The sequence below is a fragment of the Pristiophorus japonicus genome, chromosome 5 (genome assembly GCF_044704955.1).
Source record: "Pristiophorus japonicus isolate sPriJap1 chromosome 5, sPriJap1.hap1, whole genome shotgun sequence".
NCBI classification, from domain to species: Eukaryota; Metazoa; Chordata; class Chondrichthyes; family Pristiophoridae; genus Pristiophorus; species Pristiophorus japonicus.
The window spans coordinates 242,199,525-242,224,000 of NC_091981.1; the positions used below are offsets into that span (position 1 = coordinate 242,199,525).

The 24,476-nt window shown below is 46.8% G+C and overlaps 1 protein-coding gene across 3 annotated transcripts in view; it reads right to left on the reverse strand.

Moving 5' to 3' along the window:
- Positions 1-24,476, reverse strand: part of LOC139264644 (protein adenylyltransferase SelO-like) — a 150,932-nt gene that overhangs the window by 59,856 nt on the left and 66,600 nt on the right. For all 3 annotated transcript variants that reach the window (XM_070881456.1, XM_070881455.1, XM_070881454.1), the window contains 3 exons: positions 16,520-16,601; positions 8,619-8,711; positions 7,370-7,449 (listed from right to left, as the gene is read on the reverse strand). In XM_070881456.1, coding sequence (XP_070737557.1) covers positions 7,370-7,449; positions 8,619-8,711; positions 16,520-16,601 — 255 coding nt within the window. The remainder of the gene's footprint in view (positions 1-7,369; positions 7,450-8,618; positions 8,712-16,519; positions 16,602-24,476) is intronic.

Sequence of the window (24,476 nt, forward strand, 5' to 3'; positions counted from 1 at the left end):
GTTCACTCGTGTCATGGCGGAGGCCATTTTGATTACAGGTTCTGCTGCTTGTGGTGCTGCAGCCATTTTCTGGTCTTGCTGCAGGTAGGCTGTGGTGCTCTTTTCTTCCACAGGTTCTATCCTGGATGTTGGGAATCCATTTCTTTCGTCGATGTTCACCTCTTGGAGTGCTGCCTCCGCCCGGAAAGTGGAGTTTGGATCCTCGGTCTTGGAGATTTTGCCGGGGTGCTGTGGGCAGTTGAGCTGGACAGTGGAATCTCCGGATGCTGCGATGGATCCATGTTCGAGGTCGATTGCTGGAGCCCGGAGGCCTGGGAGCAGCTTTGCTCGGACAGGCTGCCGTTGTGGTCGATTGGCGGGATTCATCCAAAGTTCTTCAAAGGTCGCTTGCGTCATCACAGACTGGCTCGTCCCTGTGTCGCTTTCCATAGAAACTGGGACCCCGTTGACGTCTACTTTCATCGTCCACGGAGAACTTTCGGTGGAGCAGGTAAAGATTCCATACTCTTCTTCCAGGGTTTGAGCAGCTTCATCTTCATCTGTGTCGGAGCCCCGGTGATCAGCCAACTCATCAGAGACACGGTGAGTACAGCCTTTTCTGCACATTCTCTGAAGGTGCTCTTTCTCTTTGCAGCGTTTGCATGCATAGTCTTTGTAGCGGCACTGGTGGGCCCTGTGGTTTCCTCCACAGCGCCAGCACGGGGCCATCCGGTTTGCCCCATGTGGCGGACTAGGGTTGCGGAACTCAGGGCAGCATTTCTGCCTTTAGAAGTATCCATGCGGTGCACTGCGCTCGCCGGTTTAGAGTCCTAGGTCAGTGTTTGCCTGGAGTCGCTGGCCGAAACCATTCAGGCCTGGCTCACTTGAATTGCTTTCTGCAGGGTGACTGTGATGTCAGCCGAGAGCAATTTGTATGGGAGGCCTTCGTGGCCGATTCCGATGACAAATATGTCCCTTAGTGCTTCATTAAGGTGGTCGCCAAAATCACACAGTGCAGCTAGTCTTCTTAAGTGTGCAGCATACTTGGCAATTTCTTGGACCTCAGGTCGCCGGTAAGTGTAGAACCAGTGCCTGGCTGTGAGGATGCTTTCTTTCGGTTTTAGTTGTTCCTGTATGATTGATACAAGTTGCTCATAGCTCTTGGTGGTTGTCTTCTCCGGGGCTAGTAAGTCCCTGACGAGACCGTAGATGGTGGGCCCACAACTGCTTAGCAGGATGGCCCTGCGTTTGTTCGATTGTGTAGCCGGTGTGTCCCCGTCCAGGTCGTTGGCTATAAAGAAGTGTTCCAATCTTTCCACAAAAGCGTCCCAATCTTCCCCCTCTGTAAATTGCTGAAAGTTGCTGAGGTTAGATATGTTGAGTTTGTAGTTCGTGACCTCGTATTCCCGTCGCCAGTTGTGGAGTAAGTAGGCACCTTTAGTAATGACTCCACGAGGCAGGGTATGATACTTAAATAGTATAGACCTGCAGTCCTTTATTTGCACTCCTAAGTGCCGACAACAAGCTGTGAGTTCCCTTTTATACTGGGTTACCTGCCGTGTGCAGGCAACCCCTAGGTCTCCAGCAGCAGCACCCTCTGGTGTACCGGTAAGGTGTGTACAGTGTAAGGATACATTCAGTGTTGCATAACAGTGTTACAGACATCACAGTAAACAGGCATGGATACACAACATGAACAGAGACTCGGGGGGGCGGGGGGAAGAGAGAGACTGGGGAGGGGGGGGAAGAAAGAGACTGGGGAGGGGGGAAAGAAAGAGACTGGGGGGGGGGAAAGAAAGAGACTGGGGAGGGGGGAAAGAAAGAGACTGGGGAGGGGGGGGGGGAAGAAAGAGACTGGGGAGGGGGGGGGGGAAGAAAGAGACTGGGGGGGGGGGGAAGAAAGAGACTGGGGGGGGGGGGGAAGAAAGAGACTGGGGGGGGGGGGAAGAAAGAGACTGGGGGGGGGGGGAAGAAAGAGACTGGGGGGGGGGGGGAAGAAAGAGACTGGGGGGGGGGGGGGGGAAGAAAGAGACTGGGGGGGGGGGGGGGAAGAAAGAGACGGGGGGGGGGGGAAGAAAGAGACTGGGGGGGGGGAAGAAAGAGACTGGGGGGGGGGGAAGAAAGAGACTGGGGGGGGGGAAGAAAGAGACTGGGGGGGGGGGAAGAAAGAGACTGGGGAGGGAAGGAAAGAGACTGGGGAGGGAAGGAAAGAGACTGGGGGGGAAAGAGACTGTGGGGGGTAGAGAGAGACTGGGGTGGGGTGGGGAGGGAGAGAGAGAGAGAGAGACTGTGGAGAGAGAGACTGTGGAGGGGGAGAGAGAGATTGGGGGTGGGGGGGGGAGTGGGGGGAAAGAGAGAGATTGGGGGTGGGGGGGGGAAAGAGAGAGAGAGAGAGAGAGAGAGAGAGAGAGAGAGAGAGGCCGGGGGGGAGAGAAAGAGAGAGAGAGAGAGAGAGAGAGAGAGAGAGAGAGAGAGAGAGAGAGAGAGAGAGAGAGAGAGAGAGAGAGAGAGAGAGAGAGAGAGAGGCCGGGGGGGAGAGAAAGAGAGAGAGAGAGAGAGAGAGAGAGAGAGAGAGAGAGAGAGAGAGAGAGAGAGAGAGAGAGAGAGAGAGAGAGAGAGAGACCAGGGGCGAGAAAGAGAGACCGGGGGGGGAGGGAAAGAGAGTGACCATAGAGCGGAGAGAGAGTGATCGGTGCGGAGAGTGTTACTGGGGGGGGCGTGAGGAAGAGAGTGACCAGGGGTGGGTGGGAGACCGGGTGTCGGGGGGAGGAGAGAAGAGAGAGACTGGGGGGACAAAGAGAGACCAGCGAGGGAGAGGGAGAGAGAGAGAGAGAGAAGATCGGAGGCTGGAGACAGAGTGGATCGGAGAGGGGGATAGGATATTGGACAGGGAGGGGAGGAGATATCGGAGGGGGAAGAGAGAGCATCGGAGGAGGAGTAGCTCAGAGGAGGGAGAGGAGGTCAGAAATCTGGCAGGAAGGGGGGAGGGGGGGGAACGTCAAGAACCACTGTCACTATTCACTTCATATCCAATAAACCATGAAGACAGATGAATGTTCATTTCTGTTAAACAATAGCTCATCCTGCTTTTTGTTTTTAATTTGGTGATTTAAATTGTGTATGTCTTGTTCTGCACTTGTGAGTAAGTGCTGCATTTTTGACATGTTACTTGGAGGTTTGCTGGGTCAAGAAGACAACGTTTATTAATGTAAGTGATTGAAGTTAAAAATATAGATACCCGTTTTTGTTCAGTTTTAATACGGCGAACTAAAGAACTGCAGCACTTTATATTAGTTGGTTGTCTGGTTGAATTGTGATTAATATTCTAATTACTTATGTGGACGTATTGAAAAGCCGGCAAGCCGGCTATGCGGGTTCCCTGGAGTGCTGTGCGGCCATGCAGCTGACAGGGAACATTGCATTTAATGTAGTACAACGTCCAAAGGCGCTTCCCAGGAGCGTTATCAAACAAAACTTGACACCAAGCCACACAAGGAGATATTAGGGTAGATCAGAGATGAGTTTTAAAGAGCACCTTAAAGAAGGAAAAAGAGGGAGAGAATTCCAGAGCTTGGGGCCTTGGCAGCAAAAGGCACAGCCAGCAATGGTGGAGCGATTAAAATCGGGGATATCAAGAGGCCAGAATTGCAGATATCTTGGAAGGTTGTAGTGATGGCAGAGATTACAGAGATATGGAGAGACGAGGCCCTGGAGGGATTTGAAAACAAGGATGAGAATTTTAAAATCAAAGCGTTGCTTAACTAGGAGCCAATATAGGTCAGTGAGCACAGTGGTGATGGGTGAACGGGACTTGGTGCAAGTTAGGATACACGAGCAGCAGTTTTGGATGACCTCAAGTTTACGGAGAGTAGAAATGGGAGGCCGGCCAGGAGTGGTTTGAAATAGTCAAGTCTAGAGGTAACAAAGGCATGGGTTAGGGTTTCATTAGTGGATGAGGTGAAGCAAAGGTGGAGTTGGGCAATGGTACAGAGGTGGAAATAGGCGACCTTAGTGATGGCATGGATACGTGGTCGGAAGCTCATCTCAGGTTAAATATGACACCAAGGTTACGAACAATCTGGTTCAGCCTCAGAAAGTTGCCAAGGAAAGGAATGGAGTCAGTGGCTAGGGAACGGAGTTTGTGGCGGGAACCAAAGACAATGCATTCAATCTTCCCAATATTTAGTAAGAGGAAAGTTCTGCTCATCCAATATTGGATGTTGGACAAGCAGCCTGACAATTTAGAGACAGTGGAGGGATCGAGAGAGGTGGTGGTGAGGTAGAGCTGGGTGTCATAAACATACATGTCGAAATTGATGTGGTTTCAGATGATGTTATTGAGGGGTAGCATGTAGATGAGAAATGGGAGGGAGCCAAAGATAGACATTTCTGTGTCTAACTGAAAAAAAGGTAGATATTGTTAGCTTGAACTTCCACTAGCACTAAACTCTCACTAGAATCAAAGTATTTTTTTTTAATTCATTCATGGGATGTGAGCATCACTGACCAGCATTTGTTGCCCATCCCCTAGAAATGGTGATGGTGATGGTGATGGTGAGTCACCTTCTTGAACCGCTGCAGTGAAGGTATTCCCCACAGTGCAGTTAGGGAACGAGTTCCAGGATTTTGATCTAGTGACAATGAAGGAACATAAGAACATAAGAAATAGGAGCAGGAGTAGGCCATTTGGCCCCTCGAGCATTCTCTGCCATTCAATAAGATCATGGCTGATCTGACCTTGGCCTCAACTCCGATTCCCTGCCCATTCCCCATAACCCTCGAGTCCCTTATCATTCAAAAATCTGTCCACCTCCGCCTTAAATATATTGAATGACACAGTCTCCACAGCTCTCTGGGGTAGAGAAATCCAAAGATTCACGACCCTCAGAGAAGAAATTCCTCCTCATTTCCGTTTTAAATGGGCGTCCCCTTATTCTGAAATTATGCTCCCTAGTTCTCGAATCTCCCACAAGGGGAAAAATCCTCTTTGCATCTACCTTGTCGAGCCCCCTCAATATTTTATATGTTTCAATAAGATCACCTCTCATTCTTCTAAACGCCAATGAGTATCGGCCCAACCTGCTCAACCTTTCTTCATAAGACAACCCCTTCATCTCAGGAATCAACCTAGTGAACCTTCTCTGAATTGCCTCCAATGCAAATATATCCATCCTTAAATAACAAGACCAAAACTGTCTGCAGTACTCCAGGTGTGGTCTCACCAACGCCCTGTACAGTTGTAGCAGGACTTCTCTGCTTTTATATTCTATCCCCCTTGCAATAAAGGCCAACATTCCATTTGCTTTCCTGATTACTTGCTGTACCTGCATACTAACTTTTTGTGTTTTATATACAAGGACCCCCAGATATCTCTGTACCTCAGCATTTTGTAATGTCTCCATATTAAATAATAATTTGCTTTTTTATTTTTCCTACCAAAGTGGGTAGCCTCACATTTTCCAACATTATACTCCATCTGCCAAATTTTTGCCAACTCACTGAGCCTGTCTATATCCCTTTGCAGATTCTTTGTGTCCTCCTCACAACTTGCGTTCCCGCCTATCTTTGTATCATCAGCAAATTTCACATTACACTCAGTCCCTTCATCCAAGTCATCAATATAGATTGTAAATAGTTGAGGCCCCAGCTCTGATCCTTGTGGCACCCCACTAGTTACAGTATGCCAACCAGAAAATGGCCCATTTATCCCGACTCTCTGTTTTCTGTTAGTTAGCCAATCCCCGATCCATGCTAATATATTATCCCCAACCCCGTGAACTCTTATCTTGTGCAGTAACCTTTTATATGGCACCTTATCGAATGCCTTCTGGCAGTCCAAATACACCACATCCACTGGTTCCGCTTTATCCACCCTGCTCGTTACATCCTCAAAGAATTCCAGCAAATTTGTCCAACAAAGGGGATGGAGTATAAACGCAGGGAAGTCTTGCTACAGCTATACAGGGTATTGGTGAGGCCACACCTGGAATACTGCGTGCAGTTTTGATTTCCATATTTACGAAAGGATATACTTGCTTTGGAGGCAGTTCAGCGAAGGTTCACTAGGTTGATTCCGGAGATGAGGGGGTTGACTTATGAGAAAAGGTTGCGTAGGTTGGGCCTCTACTCATTGGAATTCAGAAGAATGAGAGGTGATCTTATCGAAACGTATAAGACTATGAGGGGGCTTGACAAGGTGGATGCAGAGAGGATGTTTCCACTGATGGGGGAGACTAGAACTAGAGGACATGATCTTAGAATAAGGGGCCGCCCATTTAAAACTGAGATGAGGAGAAATTTTTTCTCTGAGGGTTGTAAATCTGTGGAATTCGCTGCCTCAGAGAGCTGTGGAAGCTGGGACATTGAATAAATTTAAGACAGAAATCGACAGTTTCTTAAGGGATAAGGGGTTATGGGGAGCGGGCAGAGAATTGGAGCTGAGTCCATGACCAGATCAGCCATGATCTTATTGAATGGCGGAGCAGGCTCGAGGGGCCATATGGCCTACTCCTGCTCCTATTTCTTATGATCTTATGTTCTTATATGATTTCCCTTTCATAAAACCATGCTGACTTTGCTTGGAACGGCGATATACTTCCAAGTCAGGATCGTGTGTAACTTGGAAGGGAACTAGCAGGTGATGGTGTGCCCATACGTCTGCTGCCCATGTCCTTCTAGGTGGTAGAGGTCGTGGATTTGTGAGTTGCTACCGAAAAAGTCTTGGCGAGTCGTTGCAGTGCATCTTGTAGATGGTACACACTGCAGCCACGGTGCGCCGTGTAGTAATTTTAGGAAAAACATTTTTTTTTGCAACCGCACCTCAAGGCTGAACTTCCACTGAGGCAAAACTGCAGACTATTCTGGTCTCTCACACTCTCCACTGACTTCTCAAATCTTTTCTTCTTTTTATTTCTCTTCCCCCAGATTCCTCATGCCCACGAGACTTTTCCCAACATTCTAAATGGGCAGGCTTTAAATGGCCATGCATAACATTATTTGTAAAAAAATAACATTTATTTATAACTTAATAGTGTGCTTCAGGAATTTTTGCCTTTGATAAAAGGAAGAAATAAAGCAGAATTAAATCATATCACCCCTGAAACACTCCACAGTTACAGAATTGGGCAATTATGAATCTTATAAAAATGACCCAGCGGCACATAGTAATGTTGGATTTTCTTACTCTCAACTTCAAGCATTAATGTGTAAAACAAAGTAATTATAAACAGACCACATTTTTTTACAGTGACCTCCACACTTGCGAGATACTGTAGCTGGTAAAGTGGGCTAACAGATACAATTAAAGATACAAAAACTGGATTTGTTATTGTCTCAAAAATGTCTCTGCACAAGGATTTTAAGAGAGTTTAGAAAGTGAATGAAATCTCACCTCGTCAACCTTGACAGATACATGTTAACCCAATGTGAGAACTTCTTGTGTCTTGCAAGGTCTTGAAGGGCCCAGTATTCCTACACCAAAAAACATTTGATTTTTTTCATCATATTAGTAATATAATACTGTAAATATCTGTTTGGTGGAACTTCAATGTTATTCAAAATCTATAGTAATAAAATTCTTTAAAATATTTTAGAATTCATTTCTGTTTACGTTATGCTTTATGTCAAGTTATTGAATTCTGGCATTTGCATTTCAAGCTTAGAAATTGTTCATCAATTCTGAGTAGTTTTATATTATATATATACATAGATATAGGTTTGACGGTCATTTGAGAACAGCCCAAATTTGGAAAAGTCAGCAACTTCCAGCAAGGATTCAAGGCCTTCTGAAGAGGAGGCGAGGGTGAGATTTTTTTTAAACATTTCAGTTTTGCTTCACTGTTAACTATGTTGTCTAAATCTATTTCTGTTTTGTTTTTACCCTATATAGAAATCATAATTTTCTAATGAGACCATTAACAGATTTCAGATGTGGAGAATATGTTCTTTTCACAAGTACTCTGCAGTTACAGACCTTTAGCTCCAATTTTACCATCCAATTTAATAACGCACGTGGAGGCTGAGGCAGAGGGAAACCAGTCTGTCACTCCACAGCATGATGCCTGGGAGATTTTAACTCGGGGCCTCATCTGCATGGCCCACGTCAATCTCCCACCCAAATCCGCCTGAAGCAGTGGTGGGTGGGAGGTTAATTTTGGGTGGCTGGAGGCAGCCGACGGTGATCTGATAGAACAATCCCCAGCAGTCAGGTAAATGGTTAGATTGGGGGGGGGCGGCGGCGAAGGGCAAGGGGAGTTTAGAGAACAGGGAGGATAACACAGAGCAGGGGAGGCCCAAACTTTCCTTATGGGGCCCGGAGGAGCACTCCTGCTTCTGGCCCCGCTCCTGCTTACCACCAAGTTGACCTGGTGAGGAAGCTACAACGGTTTCTCCACACAGGCCTTGGGTTAAAATTGCAGTTAGGCCCCAATAACATCGTCATAGCCCGATCTGTATCATTAAAGCAAAACCCCATTGCCTTCCAGTGAGTGAACCGCTTGCCTGTTCAAAAGAACAATTTAAAATTCCAACCTACAGGAAGACAGCGAGAAAATTGCTCCAATCATTTTAATTGTCTGCCCGGTTTCCTCCAGGTGGGCAGAGTTAAAAATCGGCTCTTTTGTGTGGATTCTTTCCATTACCTCAGAAATGCTGTTAACCTCAAGCTGTTGCTGGGTGATCTCACTAAGCTGGCGAAATGTCATTGTGAAATCTGCTCTTGTATCCTCCATGAGCTACAAAAATGAAAGAGTTTATTGGGGTGTTACCATTACAATTCTGAAACACAGTTTAGAATCATAGCATTGTTACAACACAGGGGGCCATTCGGCCCGTCGAGCCCGTGCCAGCTCTCTGCAAGAGCACTTCAGCTAGCCCCACTCCCCTGCCCTTTCCCTGTAGCCCTGCAACTTACGTTCCTTTACGCACTTATCCAATTCCCTGTTCAATGCCACGATTGAATCTCCACCAACCTTTCAGGCAGTGCCTTCCAGATCATAACCACTCACTGCGGAAAAAAGTTTTTTCTCATGCTGCCTTTGGGTCTTCTGCCAATCACCTTAAACCTGTGTCCTCTGGTTCTCGACCCTTTCACCAATGGGAGCAGTTTCTCTCTCTCTATCTAGGCCCTTCATGATTTTGAATACCTCTATCAAATCTGATATCAATCTTCTCTGATCTAAGAAGAACAACCCCAGCTTCTCCTCTTGTGTTCCTAATACAGATTAGACTGCACACAGGGAGGTTAAAGTAACAGTGACTTCAGTCTTTATTAAGACATCCAGAGTGAGGATCAGGCCTTAGGGGCCGGCTTATATACAGTGCTCCCAAGGGATGCTCCGATCCCTTGGGACTTCAGGGGATGCGCTCCCTGGTGAGGAACATGGGAGTGCATGCTTCACTCCCCCCCCCAAAGTCAAAGTGAAAACTATTTTACAAGGTGAGGCGGTCAGGAGCCTTTCTTTCCCTGGTGGACCGCCTCGGTACAAATGTCTGTTTTGGTGTGTTGGCTGTGCCCTTTCTGGTCTGGCGTGTTGTTGGCCCTCGAGGGCTGCTGGGTGAGCCTGGCCTTTCTGGGCTGTTGGGCGTGATGGGTTCAATTTCTTGGTCTGGGGTGATGTCGTTGATCCTTTGGGTGTGTGTTGTGGGCTCGAAACAGGTGTGTCTGCTGTGGGTTGTTCAGGGCAGTCTGTGAACCACAGCCTCGTTTGGTCCAGGTGCTTTCTGCAAATTTGTCCATTGTCTAGTTTGACTACAAACATCCCACTCCCTTCTTTAGCTATCACCATGCCCGCAATCCACTTGGGACCATGTCCATAGTTTAGCACATACACAGGGTCATTCAGATCAATTTCCCGTGACACAGTGGCGCGACCATCGTTTACATTTTTTTTGCTGCCACCTGCTCTCTACCTGATCATGCAGGTTGGTGTGAACCAGAGAGAGTCTGGTTTTAAGTGCCCTTTTCTTGAGTAGCTCAGCCGGGGGCACCCCTGTGAGTGAGTGGGGTCTTGTGCGGTAGCTGAGCAGTACTCGGGACAGGTAGGTTTGGAGTGAGCCTTCTGTGACTCGTTTAAGGCTCTGTTTGATTATTTGTACTGCCCGCTCTGCCTGCCCATTGGAGGCTGGTTTAAACGGGGCCAAGGTGACATGTTTGATCCCATTGCGGGTCATGAATTCTTTAAATTCAGCACTAATGAAACATAGCCTGTTGTCACTGACCAGTATGTCAGGCAGGTCGTGGGTGGCAAACATGGCCCTCAGGCTTTCAATGGTGGCGGTGGCGGTGCTTCCCGACATTATTTCACATTCAATCCATTTTTAAAAAGCATCCACCACCACCAGGAACATTTTACCGAGAAACAGGCCGCATAGTCGACATGGATCCTCGACCATGGTCTGGAGGGCCAGGACCACAAACATAGTGGTGCCTTTCTGGGCGCGATGCTCAACTGAGCACACACGCTGCATTTCCGTACACAGGACTCTAAGTCAGAGTCGATACCGGGCCACCACACGTGGGATCTGGCTATCGCTTTCATCATTACTATACCCGGGTGTGTGCTGTGGAGATCCGAGATGAATGTCTCCCTGCCCTTTTTGGGTAGCACTACGCGGTTACCCCACAACAGGCAATCTGCCTGAATGGACAGCTCGTCCTTTCACCGCTGGAACGACTTGATTAGCTCTTGCATTTCAATGGGGATGCTGGCCCAGCTCCCATGCAGAACACAGTTTTTTTATTATGGACAGCAGAGGATCTTGGCTGATCCAAGTCCTAATCTAGCGGGCTGTGACAGGTGATTTATCATTTTCAAACGCTTCTATGACCATCAACAAATCTGCAGGCTGCGCCATTTCCACCCCCGTGGTGAGCAATGGTAGCTGACTGAGAGCATCCGCACAGTTCTCGGTGCCTGGCCTGTGGCGGATGGTATAGTTATACGCTGATAGCGCGAGTGCCCACCTTTGTATGCGGGCTGAGGCATTAGTATTTATCCCCTTATTTTCAGCGAACAGGGATATGAGGGGCTTGTGATCGGTTTCCAGCTCAAATTTGAGGCCAAACAGGTACTGATGTATTTTCTTTATCCCGAACACATACTATAATGCCTCTTTCTCAATCATGCTGTAGGCCCTCTCGGCCTTAGACAAGCTCCTGGAGGCAGAGGTGACAGGTTGCAACTTCCCCGCAACGTTAGCTTGTTGTAATACACACCTGACTCTGTACGACGACACATTACATGCTAGCACAAGTCTTTTACATGGGTTATACAATACAAGCAGCTTGTTGGAGCATAAAATGTTTCTGGCTTTCTCAAAAGCAATTACTTGTTTTTTTACCCCATACCCAGTTGTCACCTTTACGCAATAACACATGTACGGGCTCTAAGAGGGTGCTTAACCCCCGTAGGAAGTTTCCAAAATAGTTGAGTACCAGGAACGACCGCAGCTCCGTGACGTACTGTGGCCTGGGCGCGTTCCTGATAGCATCTGTCTTGGTGTCTGTGGGTCGAATGCCGTCCGCCGCGATCTTTCTCCCCAAAGACTCCACTTCTGTTGCCATGAAGACGCATTTCAACCCTCTTCAGCCGCAGTCCTACGCGATCCAGTCGCTGGATCACCTCCTCCAGGTTTTGTAGGTACTCGACGGTGTCCCGACCCGTGACCAATATGTCGTCCTGAAAAACCACCGTGCGTGGTATCAACTTGAGTAGGCTCTCCATGTTTCTCTGGAAGATCGCTGCAGCTGACCAAATTCCAAACGGACATCTGTTGTAGATGAACAGTCCCTTGTGTTTGTTGATGCAGGTGAGGCCCTTCGAAGACTCCTCCAGCTCCTGCGTCATGTCGGCTGAAGTCAGGTCAAGCTTGGTGAACGTCTTGCCTCCTGCCAGCGTCGCAAATAGGTCATCTGCCTTAGGTAGCGGGTATTGGTCCCGTAGCGAGAAATGATTAATAGTTACTTTATAATCGCCGCAAATCTTGACTGTGCCATCACTTTTGAGTACTGGAACAATCGGGCTGGCCCACTCGCTGAATTCCACTGGGGAGATGATGCCCTCGCATTGCAGCCTGTCCAGCTCGATTTCCACTCTCTCCCTCATCATGTGAGGGACCGCTCGCGCCTTGTGGTGAATGGATCATGCCTCTGGGACCAAGTGGATCCGCACCTTTGCCCCGGAAAAGTTTCCAATGCCTGGCTCAAAAAGGGAAGGAAATTTGTTAAGAACCTGGGTACATGAGGCCTCATCGACATGTGATAGCGCTCGGATGTCATTCCAATTCCAGCGGATTTTGCCTAGCCAGCTCCGTCCAAGCAGTGTGGGACCATCGCCCGGGACAATCCAGAGTGGCAGTTCGTGCACCGTGCCCTCGTAGGTGACCTTGACCATGGCGCTGTCCAGGACAGTGATGAGCTCTTTGGTGTACGTTCTCAGTTTCGTGTGGATGGGGCTCAGGGCTGGTCTGAGTGCCTTTTTGCACCAGTCTCTCAAACATCTTTTTACTCATGATGGATTGGCCAGCGCCAGTGTCCAGTTCCATGGCTATTTTCATTCAATTCAATTGCATTCAATTTTACATTTAACATTATAGGTGGACATTTCGTCAAAAATGTGTGCACCCCGTGTACTTCAGCATCTGCCTCCTCTCTCTGAGGCTCGAAATTGCTTTGATCCACCATGGACTGACCTTCCTCTGTCACGTGGTGGTTAGCAGCATTTTGCAGAACTTGCAGCTCGTTGGAGGTGCCCCATTGTTCCACAGCTCTTGCAAACATACCCTTTGAAGCGGCATGAATAGGCTGAATGGAAGCCTCCACAACGCCAACAAGGTGTGAATTGCCTTGCATTCATCCTTTGATGCGGACTCAGCCATCTGGGTCACCTGAGGCCTGCTGGCAGTTGCAGACTCGTGGTTTTTGCCCTGTACATTTCTGCTTGCAAACACAGTTCCAGTTAATTTATGAACATTGCTAGCACTTGTGTGCTGAGAGATTTGTTTGGTGTTATCACTGGTGGACATAAACTCTTGTGCTATCGCAATGGCCTTACTGGGGGTCAGTGTCTCTACAGTCAAAAGTTTTCATAGGATGGTCTCGTGGCCAATGCCCAGTACAAAAAAGTCTCTGAGCATCTGCTCCAGGTACACATCAAACTCACATTGTCCTGCAAGTCGCCTTAGCTCGGCGACATAGCTCGCCTCTTCCTGACCTTCAGATCGCTGACACGTGTAGAACCGATACCTCACCATCAGCATGCTCTCCCTCGGGTTAAGATGCTCCCGAACCAGTGTACACAGCTCCTCATACTGTGGGTTTCACCGAAGCCAGAAGATTCTTCATGACGCTGTAGGTCGGTGCCCCGCAGACCGTGAGGAGGACCGCTCTCCTTTTTGCAGCGCTTCCTTCTCCGTCCAGCTCGTTGGCTACAAAGTACTGGTCTAGCCATTCGACATAGGCTTCCCAGTCCTCACGCTCTGAGAACTTCTCCAGGATGCCCACAGTTTACTGCATCTTTGCGTTGGATTCGTATCCTCGTCGCCAGTTATTGTGTTTCTAACACAGATGAGACTGCACACAGGGAGGTTAAAGTAACAGTGACCTCAGTCTTTATTATGACACTCCAGAGTGAGGAACAGTCCTTAGGGGCCGGCTTATATACAGTGCTCCCAAGGGATGCTGGGATCCCTTGGGACTTCAGGGGATGTGCTCCTTGGTGGCGGAACATGGGAGTGCATGCTTTACAGATACACAACATCTCCAGTCTATCCACATAATTGAAGTCCCTCATCCCTGGAACTAATCTTGTATATCTTTTTTGCACCCTCTCTAAAGTCTTCAAATCCTTCCTAAAGTGCGGTCCCCAGAATTGGACACAGTATCCAGTTGTGGCCAAACCAGTGTTTTATAAAGTTTCATCATAACTTCCTTGCTTTTGTACTGTATGCCTCTATTTATAAAGCCCAGGATCTCATATGCTTTTTTAAAACCGCTTTCTCAACCTGCCCTGCCACCTTCAATGATTTGTGCACATATGCCCCCAGGTCTCTCTGTCCCTGCATCTCCTTTAGAATTGTACCCTTTAATTTTATGGCCTCTCCTCATTCTTCCGACCAAAATGAATCACTTTCCACTGTTCTGTTATAAATTTCATCTGCTACTTGACCGCCCATCTGTGTCCTCTTGAAGTCTATGCCTATCCTCCTCACTGTTTACTATACTTCAAAGTTTTGTGTCATCTGCAAATTTTTGAAATTGTGCCCAGTACTCCCTCATTGAAGTCATCAATATATATCAAGAAAAGCAGTGGTTCTAGCACCAACCCCTGGAGAACACCACTGTATACCTTCCTTCAGTCTGAAAAACAACCACTACTGTCTGTTTCTTGTCACTTAGCCAATTTTGTATCCATGCTGTCACTGTCCTTTTTATTTCATGGGCTTCAACTTTGCTGGTAAACCTATTATGTGACACTTTATCAAATTTTGGACGTCCATTACATCACATCAACTGCTTTGCCCTCATCAGCCCTCTCTGTTACCTCATGAAAAAACTCAATCAAGTTAGTTAAACACGATTTGTCTTTGACAAATTTGTGCTGGCTTCCTTTAATTAATCCACACTTGTCTGAGTAACTGTAATTTTGTCTCTGGTTATCGTTTCTAAAAGCTTCCCCACCACCGAGGTTAAGCTGACTGGCCTGGCTGGGGTTATCCTTACACCCTTTTTTGAACAAGGGTGTAACATTTGCAATTCTTCAGTCTTCTGGCACCAACCTCCTGTATCTAAGTAGGATTGGAAGATTATGGCCAGTACCTCTGTAATTTCCACCTTTACTTCCCTCAGCATCCTCGGATGCATCCCATCCGGTCCTGGTGACTTATCTACTTTAAATACAGCCAGCCTTTCTAGTACCTCATCTTCATCAATTTTTAGCCCATCCAGTATCGCAACTACCTCCTCTTTCACTATGACTTTGGCAGCATCTCCTTCCTTAGCAATGATAGATGCAAACTACTCATTTAGTACCTCAGCCTTGGCCTCTGCCTCCATATATAGGTCTCCTTTTTGGTCCCTAATCGGCCCCACCCCTCCTCTTACTAACCGTTTACTATTTATATGACTGTAGAAGACTTTTGGATTCCCTTTTATGTTCGCTGCCAGTCTATTCTCATTCTCTCTCTTTGCTAGTTCTTATTTCCTTTTTCACTTCCTTTCTGAACTTTCTATATTCAGCCTGGATCTTACTTGTATTCTCAACTTGACATCTGTCATATACTCCTTTTTTCTGCTTCATCTTACACTCCGTGGGGCTTACCGATTTAATTGTTGATTTACCACCCCAATCGATGGGGCGGCGATTAGTACGATTTTGCTCTCGTTTTTTAGCGATTCCATCGGGGCGGTGTTTCGGGCGGAAGTGGGTCAGGAGCGGGGTGGATCGCGGGCGGTGTCATCAGCGCTGCACTGAGTACGTCTGCACCGCATCGCGCTAACACCGTAGCAACGTCCCTCCCCTTCAATTAAAGGGAGAAGAGCCGTTGCGAGCTCTGTAGCCACTTTAGTGGCGTCCAGTGGGCCACCAGGCCAGCAATCCGGCACCCAAGAGAGGGTAGGCAGCCCAGCCGAACCCGTGGCCACCACTGTCGGGCCAACTTCAGAGTCGGCCGACAATTAAAATAAAATGGTGGCCACTGCGGAGCGCCCTCCCTATTAAGGGTAGATGCGCCGCCCAGCGACTGGCAGCTTCCCACCAGGGAAAGCTGTCGGGGGCACCGACCGGTGGCCGCTCCACTCCCGCGGGGCAATTTCCCTCGTGGGAAGGAAAGAGGTTACTAAGGTGGCGCATGACCGACGGGACGGAAACACAGGCGGGGCGGTAACCTTCTCTGCCAGAAAAAGGGACGAGGGCAATGTCCCGATTGTCGGTCACTCCGCCCCAACTGAGCGCTAACTCCTTTCCGCCCCTTATGAAGCAATAACTGTTCTTTAAAAAGGGGGCAATTTCAGCCCCTGTATGTTTTTCCATTTTAAGATAAATGGAACACAGCCATTACAATTGACAAAGAAGGAAATGCTAAAAATACAGAAAAAATGTTTCCGGTATACACCCTTCATAAATGACTTCAGCATGGCTTTTAGCACTCTCATTTCTGAGTCAACAGCTAAGATTTTTTTCTCCGGCCCAATTGCTGTCAAAAATGAGGATTGAGGGTGGGTTTTTGAGAATAGGGGTGATGCTAGCAGTTTTGAAAAGGAGGGGAGGGAAGCATTTACAGTATCGGCTAGCATGGAAGTTAAGAAGGGAAGTTGGTGGACAGCAGTTTAGTGGGAATGGAGTCAAGAACGCAGAAGAAGAGTCTCCTGGATAAGAGGACCTCAGAGAGTGTCCTAAGGGGAGATAGGAGAGTAAGACACACATTCAGAGCTTGGGAAAGAAGGGTGCGTGGAGGGAGGTTTGGCTTAGTGGGCAAGGGGAGGGGAGAAACAGCAGAGGTAGCTGAACAGATGGTCTCAATCTTAGTGACATAATATGCTTACCTTCAACAAGTATGCAATCAAATAGTCATCATTATTATCGTGTCCAAACAAGCCCAACTTAGCTTTAAAGAATTCCATGAATCTAAAAGTTGATTAGAAGATAAATGTCATTGCTAACTACAACCAATCAGTATTTTCAGGCAAATTTTCAAGAGCTGTTTTGTTATAAGTCTGGATTCAACAAAAAAATTGTGCTGTAAAATGGTCTAGAAACAAAAATATGAGTGCGCCTTTTTCAACCCAAGCACTTTCTATTCAGGAACTGAAAATGCAACATAGATTGAGAGGATGACACATTTGCATCTTTACAAATCTACTTATTTCCAGCACCTATAAACTTTAGAACCTGTAGGATTGTAGAAAAATCAAAATGTATTCTAAGGCTACTGTAGGAATTTTTTGCTGATGATATTGTTTGGAGCAAAGAGAAATCTAACTCTCTTATGTATTTCTGGATCTCCTACTGCAAGACTGAATGAAAAAACAAATCGATTACATAATCTTTTTCCCAGGCTTAGAAAAAGCGACTTGCATTTATATAGTGCCTTTCACCACCTCAGGGCATCCTAAAGCATTTTACAGCCAATGAAGAACTATAGAAGTGTATTCGCTGTAATATAGGAAATGCAGCAGCCAAATCTGCACACAGAAAGCTCCCATAAACAGCAAGGTGACCAGATAATCTGGGTTTTTTTTATGGTGTTGTTTGAGGGATAACCATTGGCCAGGACAATGGGGATAATTTCCCTGTTCATCTTCAATATACTGCCATGGGATCTTCTACATCTACTTGAGAAAGCAGACAGGGACTTGGTTTAACGTCTCATCTGAAAAACGGCACCTCTGACAGTGAGGCATTCCCTCAGTACTGCACTGAAGTGTCAGCCTCGATTTTTGTGCTTAAGTCTCTGGAGTGGGACTTGAACCTACAACCTCCTGGCTCAGAGACGAGAGTGCCACCATTGAGCCCAGCTGACACTTAGCAAGGAAAAAATTTTACTGATGTTCTATAAAACCATTCTATCTGCCCAATAGTTTGTTGAAGCAGGAGATTTGACTTCAAAGTCAATGTATGGCTTTTGTTGTATGTGCACCCTTATGTTCCTTATTGTGGATCAGTATTTCCAACGCAATTCACTGCTTTCAGGAAAGGTGAGATAAAAGATCAGTGGGAAAACTGGAAAAAAGGGCTAAAAACCACATCTGACTTTTCATTGCAAAACCCAATTTTCGACCCTCTAAAGCTGCATCTGAAGTCCAAATAAACTCAGTCATCTTTAAGAGTATTTCAAACTGTAGAAGGATGTGTGCGAAAAGCTGGTTCCTAAAGGAGAAATAAGAACGGTCTTTCTTTTGTTTGTGGAAATTGCTTTTTCCAGCTTTTTCCGATGCTCTCCTGAAGATGCTTGCTGGAGTATAGGTGCTGATTGCTCTCGATGACCTCACTCAAACAGCCATTCAACAACAACAACTTTTATTTATACAAGCACCTTTAATGTAGTAAAACATCCCAAGGTGCTTCACAGCAGTGTTATAAGACAAAACAGATAAATGTGACACCGAGCTACATAAAAAGAAATTACGGCAGATGACCAAAAGCTTGGTTAAAGAGGTTGGTTTCAAGGAGCGTCTTAAAGGAGGAAAGGGAGGTAGAGGTGGAGAAGTTTAGTGAGGGAGTTCCAGCACTTAGGGCCCCAAGCAGCTGAAGGCACGGTCACCGATGATTGACCAGTTAAAATTAAGGATGCTCAAGAGGGCATGTGTCATGTGTAATCCTGTATCAGTGACTTATAACACAGTCTTGTTCCATCTGTGGCCCAATTCCTTTTATACCTGTCATCATCATCATAGGCAGTCCCTCGGAATCGAGGAAGACTTGCTTCCACTCTTAGCATGAGTTCTTAGGTGGCTGTACAGTCCAATATGAGAACCACAGTCTCTGTCACAGGTGCGACAGACAGTGGTTGAAGGGAAGGGTAGGCGGGGAGCCTGGTTTGCTGCACGCTCCTTCCACTGCCTGCGCTTGATTTCTGCATGCTCTTGGCAACGATACTCGAGGAGCTCAGCGCCTCCCGGATGCACTTCCTCCACTTAGGGCAGTCTTTGGCCAGGGACTCCCAGGTGTCAGTGGGGATATCACACTTTATCAGGGAGGCTTTGAGGGTGTCCTTGTAACGTTTCCTCTGCCCACCTTTGGCTTGTTTGTCGTGAACGAGTTCCGAGTAGAGCGCTTGCTTTGGGAGTCTCGTGTCCGGCATGCGAACTATGTGGTTTGCCCAGCGGAACTGATCAAGTGAGGTCAGTGCTTCAATGCTGGGAATGTTGGCCTGGACGAGGACGCTAATGTTGGTGCGTCTGTCCTCCCAGGGGATTTGTAGGATCTTGCGGAGACATCGTTGGTGGTATTTCTCCAGCGACTTGAGGTGTCTACTGTACATGGTCCACGACTCTGAGCCATACAGGAGGGCGGGTATTACTACGGCCCTGTAGACCATGAGCTTGGTGACAGTTTTGAGGGCTTGATCTTCAAACACTTTTCCTCAGGCGGCCGAAGGCTGCACTGGCGCACTGGAGGCGGTGTTGGATCTCGTCGTCAATGCCTGCGCTTGTTAATAGGAGGCTCCCGAGATAAGGGAAGTGGTCCACGTTGTCCAGAGTATACCTGTAACGATCAGCAGACTTGCCATTCATGGCCATCAAAGTGCAGGGTATCAACTGAGCTGGGAATCAATGCCCTCCAATATAAAAAAGCAATGGAATGCTATTAAGGAACAGGGCTGTTCGACCTTTTATACATCATGTGATAGGGCTCCACTGAAATAGAACCTTTTAGTCGAACTATTACCTCTATAGCTAATGTTTAACCTTCTTATTATGAAGTACCTGGCTATCACTTTACACACGTACACAGTTTAAAATGGGATCAGATGGTGTGGGGAATTGTAGTACCAGACCCACAAACTATTACTTTGTAGTGCAGTGTGTCACTGAATTCTAGAGAATGCCCCTTGAGCAAAACATTGGCATTATGTCCCCCATCAAAAAGTTGGAATTTTTTTTTAAATCATGACTCACCACAGCCTAAGTTTTGATTCTTGAACTTTCCTATATGGCTTAACATGTCACCACACAAGGCATATAACATAGAAACATAGAAATAGGTGCAGGAGTAGGCCATTCGGCCCTTCTAGCCTGCACCGCCATTCAATGAGTTCATGGCTGAACATGCAACTTCAGTATCCCATTCCTGCTTTCTCGCCATACCCCTTGATCCCTCTACATCTAACTCCTTTTTGAATATATTTAGTGAATTGGCATCAAACAACTTTCTGTGGTAGAGAATTCTACAGGTTCACCACTCTCTGGGTGAAGAGGTTTCTCCTCATCTCGCTCCTAAATGGCTTACCCCTTATCCTTAGACTGTGACCCCTGGTTCTGGACTTCCCAACATTGGGAACATTCTTCCTGCATCTAACTTGTCTCAACCTGTCAGAACTTTAAACGTTTCTGTGAGATCCCCTCTCATTCTTCTGAACTCCAGTGAATACAAGCCCAGTTGATCCAGTCTTTCTTGATATGTCAGTCCCGCCATTCCGGGAATCAGTCTGGTGAACCTTCGCTGCACTCCCTCAATAGCAAGAATGTCCTTCCTCAAGTTAGGAGACCAAAACTGTACACAATACTTCAGGTGTGGCCTCACCAAGGCCCTGTACAACTGTAGTAACACCTCCCTGCCCCTGTACTCAAATCATCTCGCTATGAAGGCCAACATGCCATTTGCTTTCTTAACCGCCTGCTGTACCTGTATGCCAACCTTCAATGACTGATGTACCATGACACCCTGGTCTTGTTGCACCTTCCCTTTTCCTAATCTGTCACCATTCAGATAATAGTCTGTCTCTCTGTTTTTACCACCAAAGTGGATAACCTCACATTTATCCACATTATACTTCATCTGCCATGCATTTGCCCACTCACCTAACCTATCCAAGTCACTCTGCAGCCTCATAGCATCCTCCTCGCAACTTAGTGTCATCCGCAAACTTGGAGATACTACATTTAATCCCCTCGTCTAAATCATTAATGTACAATGTAAACAGCTGGGGCCCCAGCACAGAACCTTGCGGTACCCCACTAGTCACTGCCTGCCATTCTGAAAAGTACCCATTTACTCCTACTCTTTGCTTCCTGTCTGCCAACCAGTTCTCAATCCACGTCAGCACACTACCCCCAATCCCATGTGCTTTAACTTTGCACATTAATCTCTAGTGTGGGACCTTGTCGAAAGCCTTCTGAAAGTCCAAATACACCACATCAACTGGTTCTCCCTTGTCCACTCTACTGGAAACATCCTCAAAAAATTCCAGAAGATTTGTCAAGCATGATTTCCCTTTCACAAATTCATGCTGACTTGGACCTATCGTGTCACCTCTTTCCAAATGCACTGTTATCCTTAATAATTGATTCCATCATTTTACCCACTACCGATGTCAGGCTGACCTGTCTATAATTCCCTGTTTTCTCTCTCCCTCCTTTTTTAACAAGTGGGGTTACATTGGCTACCCTCCACTCGATAGGAACTGATCCAGAGTCTTTGGAATGTTGGAAAATGACTGTCAATGCATCCGCTATTTCCAAGGCCACCTCCTTAAGTACTCTGGGATGCAGACCATCAGGTCCTGGGGACTTATCGGCCTTCAATCCCATCAATTTCCCCAACACAATTTCCCGACTAATAAGGATTTCCCTCCGTTCCTCCTTCTTACTCGACCCTCTGACCCCTTTTATATCCGGAAGGTTGTTTGTGTCCTCCTTAGTGAATACCGAACCAAAGTACTTGTTCAATTGGTCTGCCATTTCTTTGTTCCCTGTTATGACTTCCCCTGATTCTGACTGCAGGGGACCTATGTTTGTCTTTACTAACCTTTTTCTCTTTACATATCTATAGAAGCTTTTTCAGTCCATCTTAATGATCTCTGCATGCTTCCTCTCGTACTCTATTTTCCCTGCCCCAATCAAACCCTTTGTCCTCCTCTTCTGAGTTCTAAATTTCTCCCAGTCCCTGGGTTCGTTGCTATTTTGGCCAATTTGTATGCCACTTCCTTGGCTTTAATACTATCCCTGATTTCCCTTGATAGCCACGGTTGAGCCACCTTCCCTTTTTTATTTTTACGCCAGACAGGGATGTACAATTGTTGTAGTTCATCCATGCGGTCTCTAAATGTCTGCCATTGCCCATCCACTGTCAACCCCTTAAGTATCATTCGCCAATCTATCCTAGCCAATTCACGCCTCATACCTTCAAAGTTACCCTTCTTTAAGTTCTGGACCATGGTCTCTGAATTAATTGTTTCATTCTCCATCCTAATGTAGAATTCCACCATATTATGGTCACTCTTCCCAAGGGCCTCGCACAACGAGATTGCTAATTAATCCTCTCTCATTACACAACACTCAGTCTAAGATGGCCTCCCACCTAGTTGGTTCCTCGACATTTTGGTCTCGAAAACCACCCCTTATGCACTCCAGGAAATCCTCCTCCACCATACTGCTTCCAGTTCGGTTAGCCCAATCTATATGCATATTAAAGTCACCCATGATAACTGCTGCACCTTTATTGCATGCACCCCTAATTTCCTGTTTGATGCCCTCCCCAACATCACTACTACTGTTTGGACGTCTGTACACAACTCCCACTAACATTTTTTGCCCTTTGGTGTTCTGCAGCTCTACCCATATAAATTCCACATCATCCAAGCTTATGTCCTTCCGAACTATTGCATTAATCTCCTCTTTAACCAGCAATGCTACCCCACCTCCTTTTCCTTTTATTCTATCCTTCCTGAATGTTGAATATCCCTTGGATGTTGAGTTCCCAGCCCTGATCATCCTGGAGCCACGTCTCTGTAATCCCAATCACATCATATCTGTTAACATCTATTTGCACAGTTAATTCATCCACCTTATTACGGATACTCCTTGCATTAAGACACAAAGCCTTCAGGCTTGTTTTTTTTAACACCCTTTTTCCTTTTAGAATTATGATGTAGTGTGGCCCTTTTTGTTTCTGGCCTTTGTTTACTCGGCCTTCCACTATTGCTTTTTACCTTTCTACCATCTGTTTCTGACTCCATATTACTTTACCCTGTCTCGCTGCATAGGTTCCCATCCTCCTGCCATATTAGTTTAAACACTCCCGAACTGCATTAGCAAATGTTACCCCCAGGACATCTGGTCCAGTCCTGCCCAAGTGCAGACCATCCCTTTTGTACAGGTCCCACTTCCCCCAGAACTAGTTCCAATGTCCCAGGAATTTGAATCCCTCCCTCTTGCACCACTGCTCAAGCCACGTATTTATTCTAACTATCCTGCTCCCTCTACTCTGATTAGCACGTGGCACTGGTAGCAATCCAGAGATTGCTACCTTTGAGGTCCTACTTTTTAATTTAACTCTTAGCTCCCTAAATTCAGCTTGTAGGACCTCTTCCCGCTTCTTACCTATATCATTGGTACCTACATGTACCACAACAACTGGCCGTTCACCCTCCCTCTCCAGAATAATCATTGTGTCAGTGCAGCAGCCAAAATTGGTCTTCACTTCTACTGGGATACATACATTTTTTATTGGAATTTATTTAATTGGTTTTCTTTCACTCTCTTAGGTGTCTCTGTGCCGTGTCAGTTTGGCTCAGTGGCAACACTTTTGCCTCAGACACAGAAGTTTTTGGTTTCAAACTCTACTTAAGGACTTGAGCACATAATCTTGAATAACACTTCAGTGCAGTAGTGAGAAAGAGCCACCTTTCAGAAGAGACATTAAACTGCCAGTTCAGCTGGATTATAAAAATGCAGAGAAGTTCAGGGAGTTTTATTGGTGTCCTGGCCAACAGTATTCCTCTACAAAAACAGATGAACTGGTTAATTCTCTCCTTTATGGTTTAGGAGACTTGCAGCAGCACATTAGCTGCCACATTTACTTAAATAGCAACAGTGACTACACTTAAAAAGTAATTCATTGGCTGTGAAGAACTATGGGACATTGAGATCATGAAAGGTACTATATAAATGCAAGTTCTCTGTCTCTCTATGTACTTTCGCCAGTTGATAGCATGGCTCATTCAGAGGCTGAACTCCAGGACATAGTCGACTTATTTACTGAGGCGTACGAAAGCACAGGCCTTACGCTAAACATCCGTAAGACAATGGTCCTCCACCAGCCTGTCCTCGCCGCACAGCACTGCCCCCCAGTCATCAAGATCCACAGTGCGGCCCTGGACAACGTGGACCATTTTCCATACCTCGGGAGCCTTTTATCAACAAAAGCAGACATTGACGACGAGATTCAACACCGCCTCTAGTGTGCCAGTGCAGCCTTCGGCCGCCTGAGGAAAAGAGTGTTCCAAGATCAGGCCCTCAAATCTACCAGCAAGCCCATGGTCTACAGGGCTGTAGTAATACCCGACCTCCTGTATGGCTCAGAGACATGGACCATGTACAGTAGACACCTCAAGTCGCTAGAGAAATACCACCAACAATGCCTCTGAAAGATCCTACAAATCCCCTGGGAGGACAGACGCACCAACATCAGTGTCTTCGCCAGGCCAACATCCCCAGCATTGAAGCACTGACCACACTTGATCAGCTCCACTGGACAGGCCACACTGTCCACATGCCAGACACAAGACTCCCAAAACAAGCGCTCTACTCGGAACTCCTTCTTGGCAAACGAGCCAAAGGTGGACAGAAGAAAGGTTACAAGGACACCCTCAAAACCTCCCTGATAAAGTGCAACATCCCCACCGACATCTGGGAGTCCCTGGCCAAAGACCGCCCTAAGTGGAGGAAGTACATTCAGGAGGGCGCTGAGCGCCTCGAGTCTCATCGCCGATTGCATGCAGAAGACAAGCACAGGCAGTGGAAAGAACGTGCGGCAAACCTGCCCAACCCTCCCTTACCC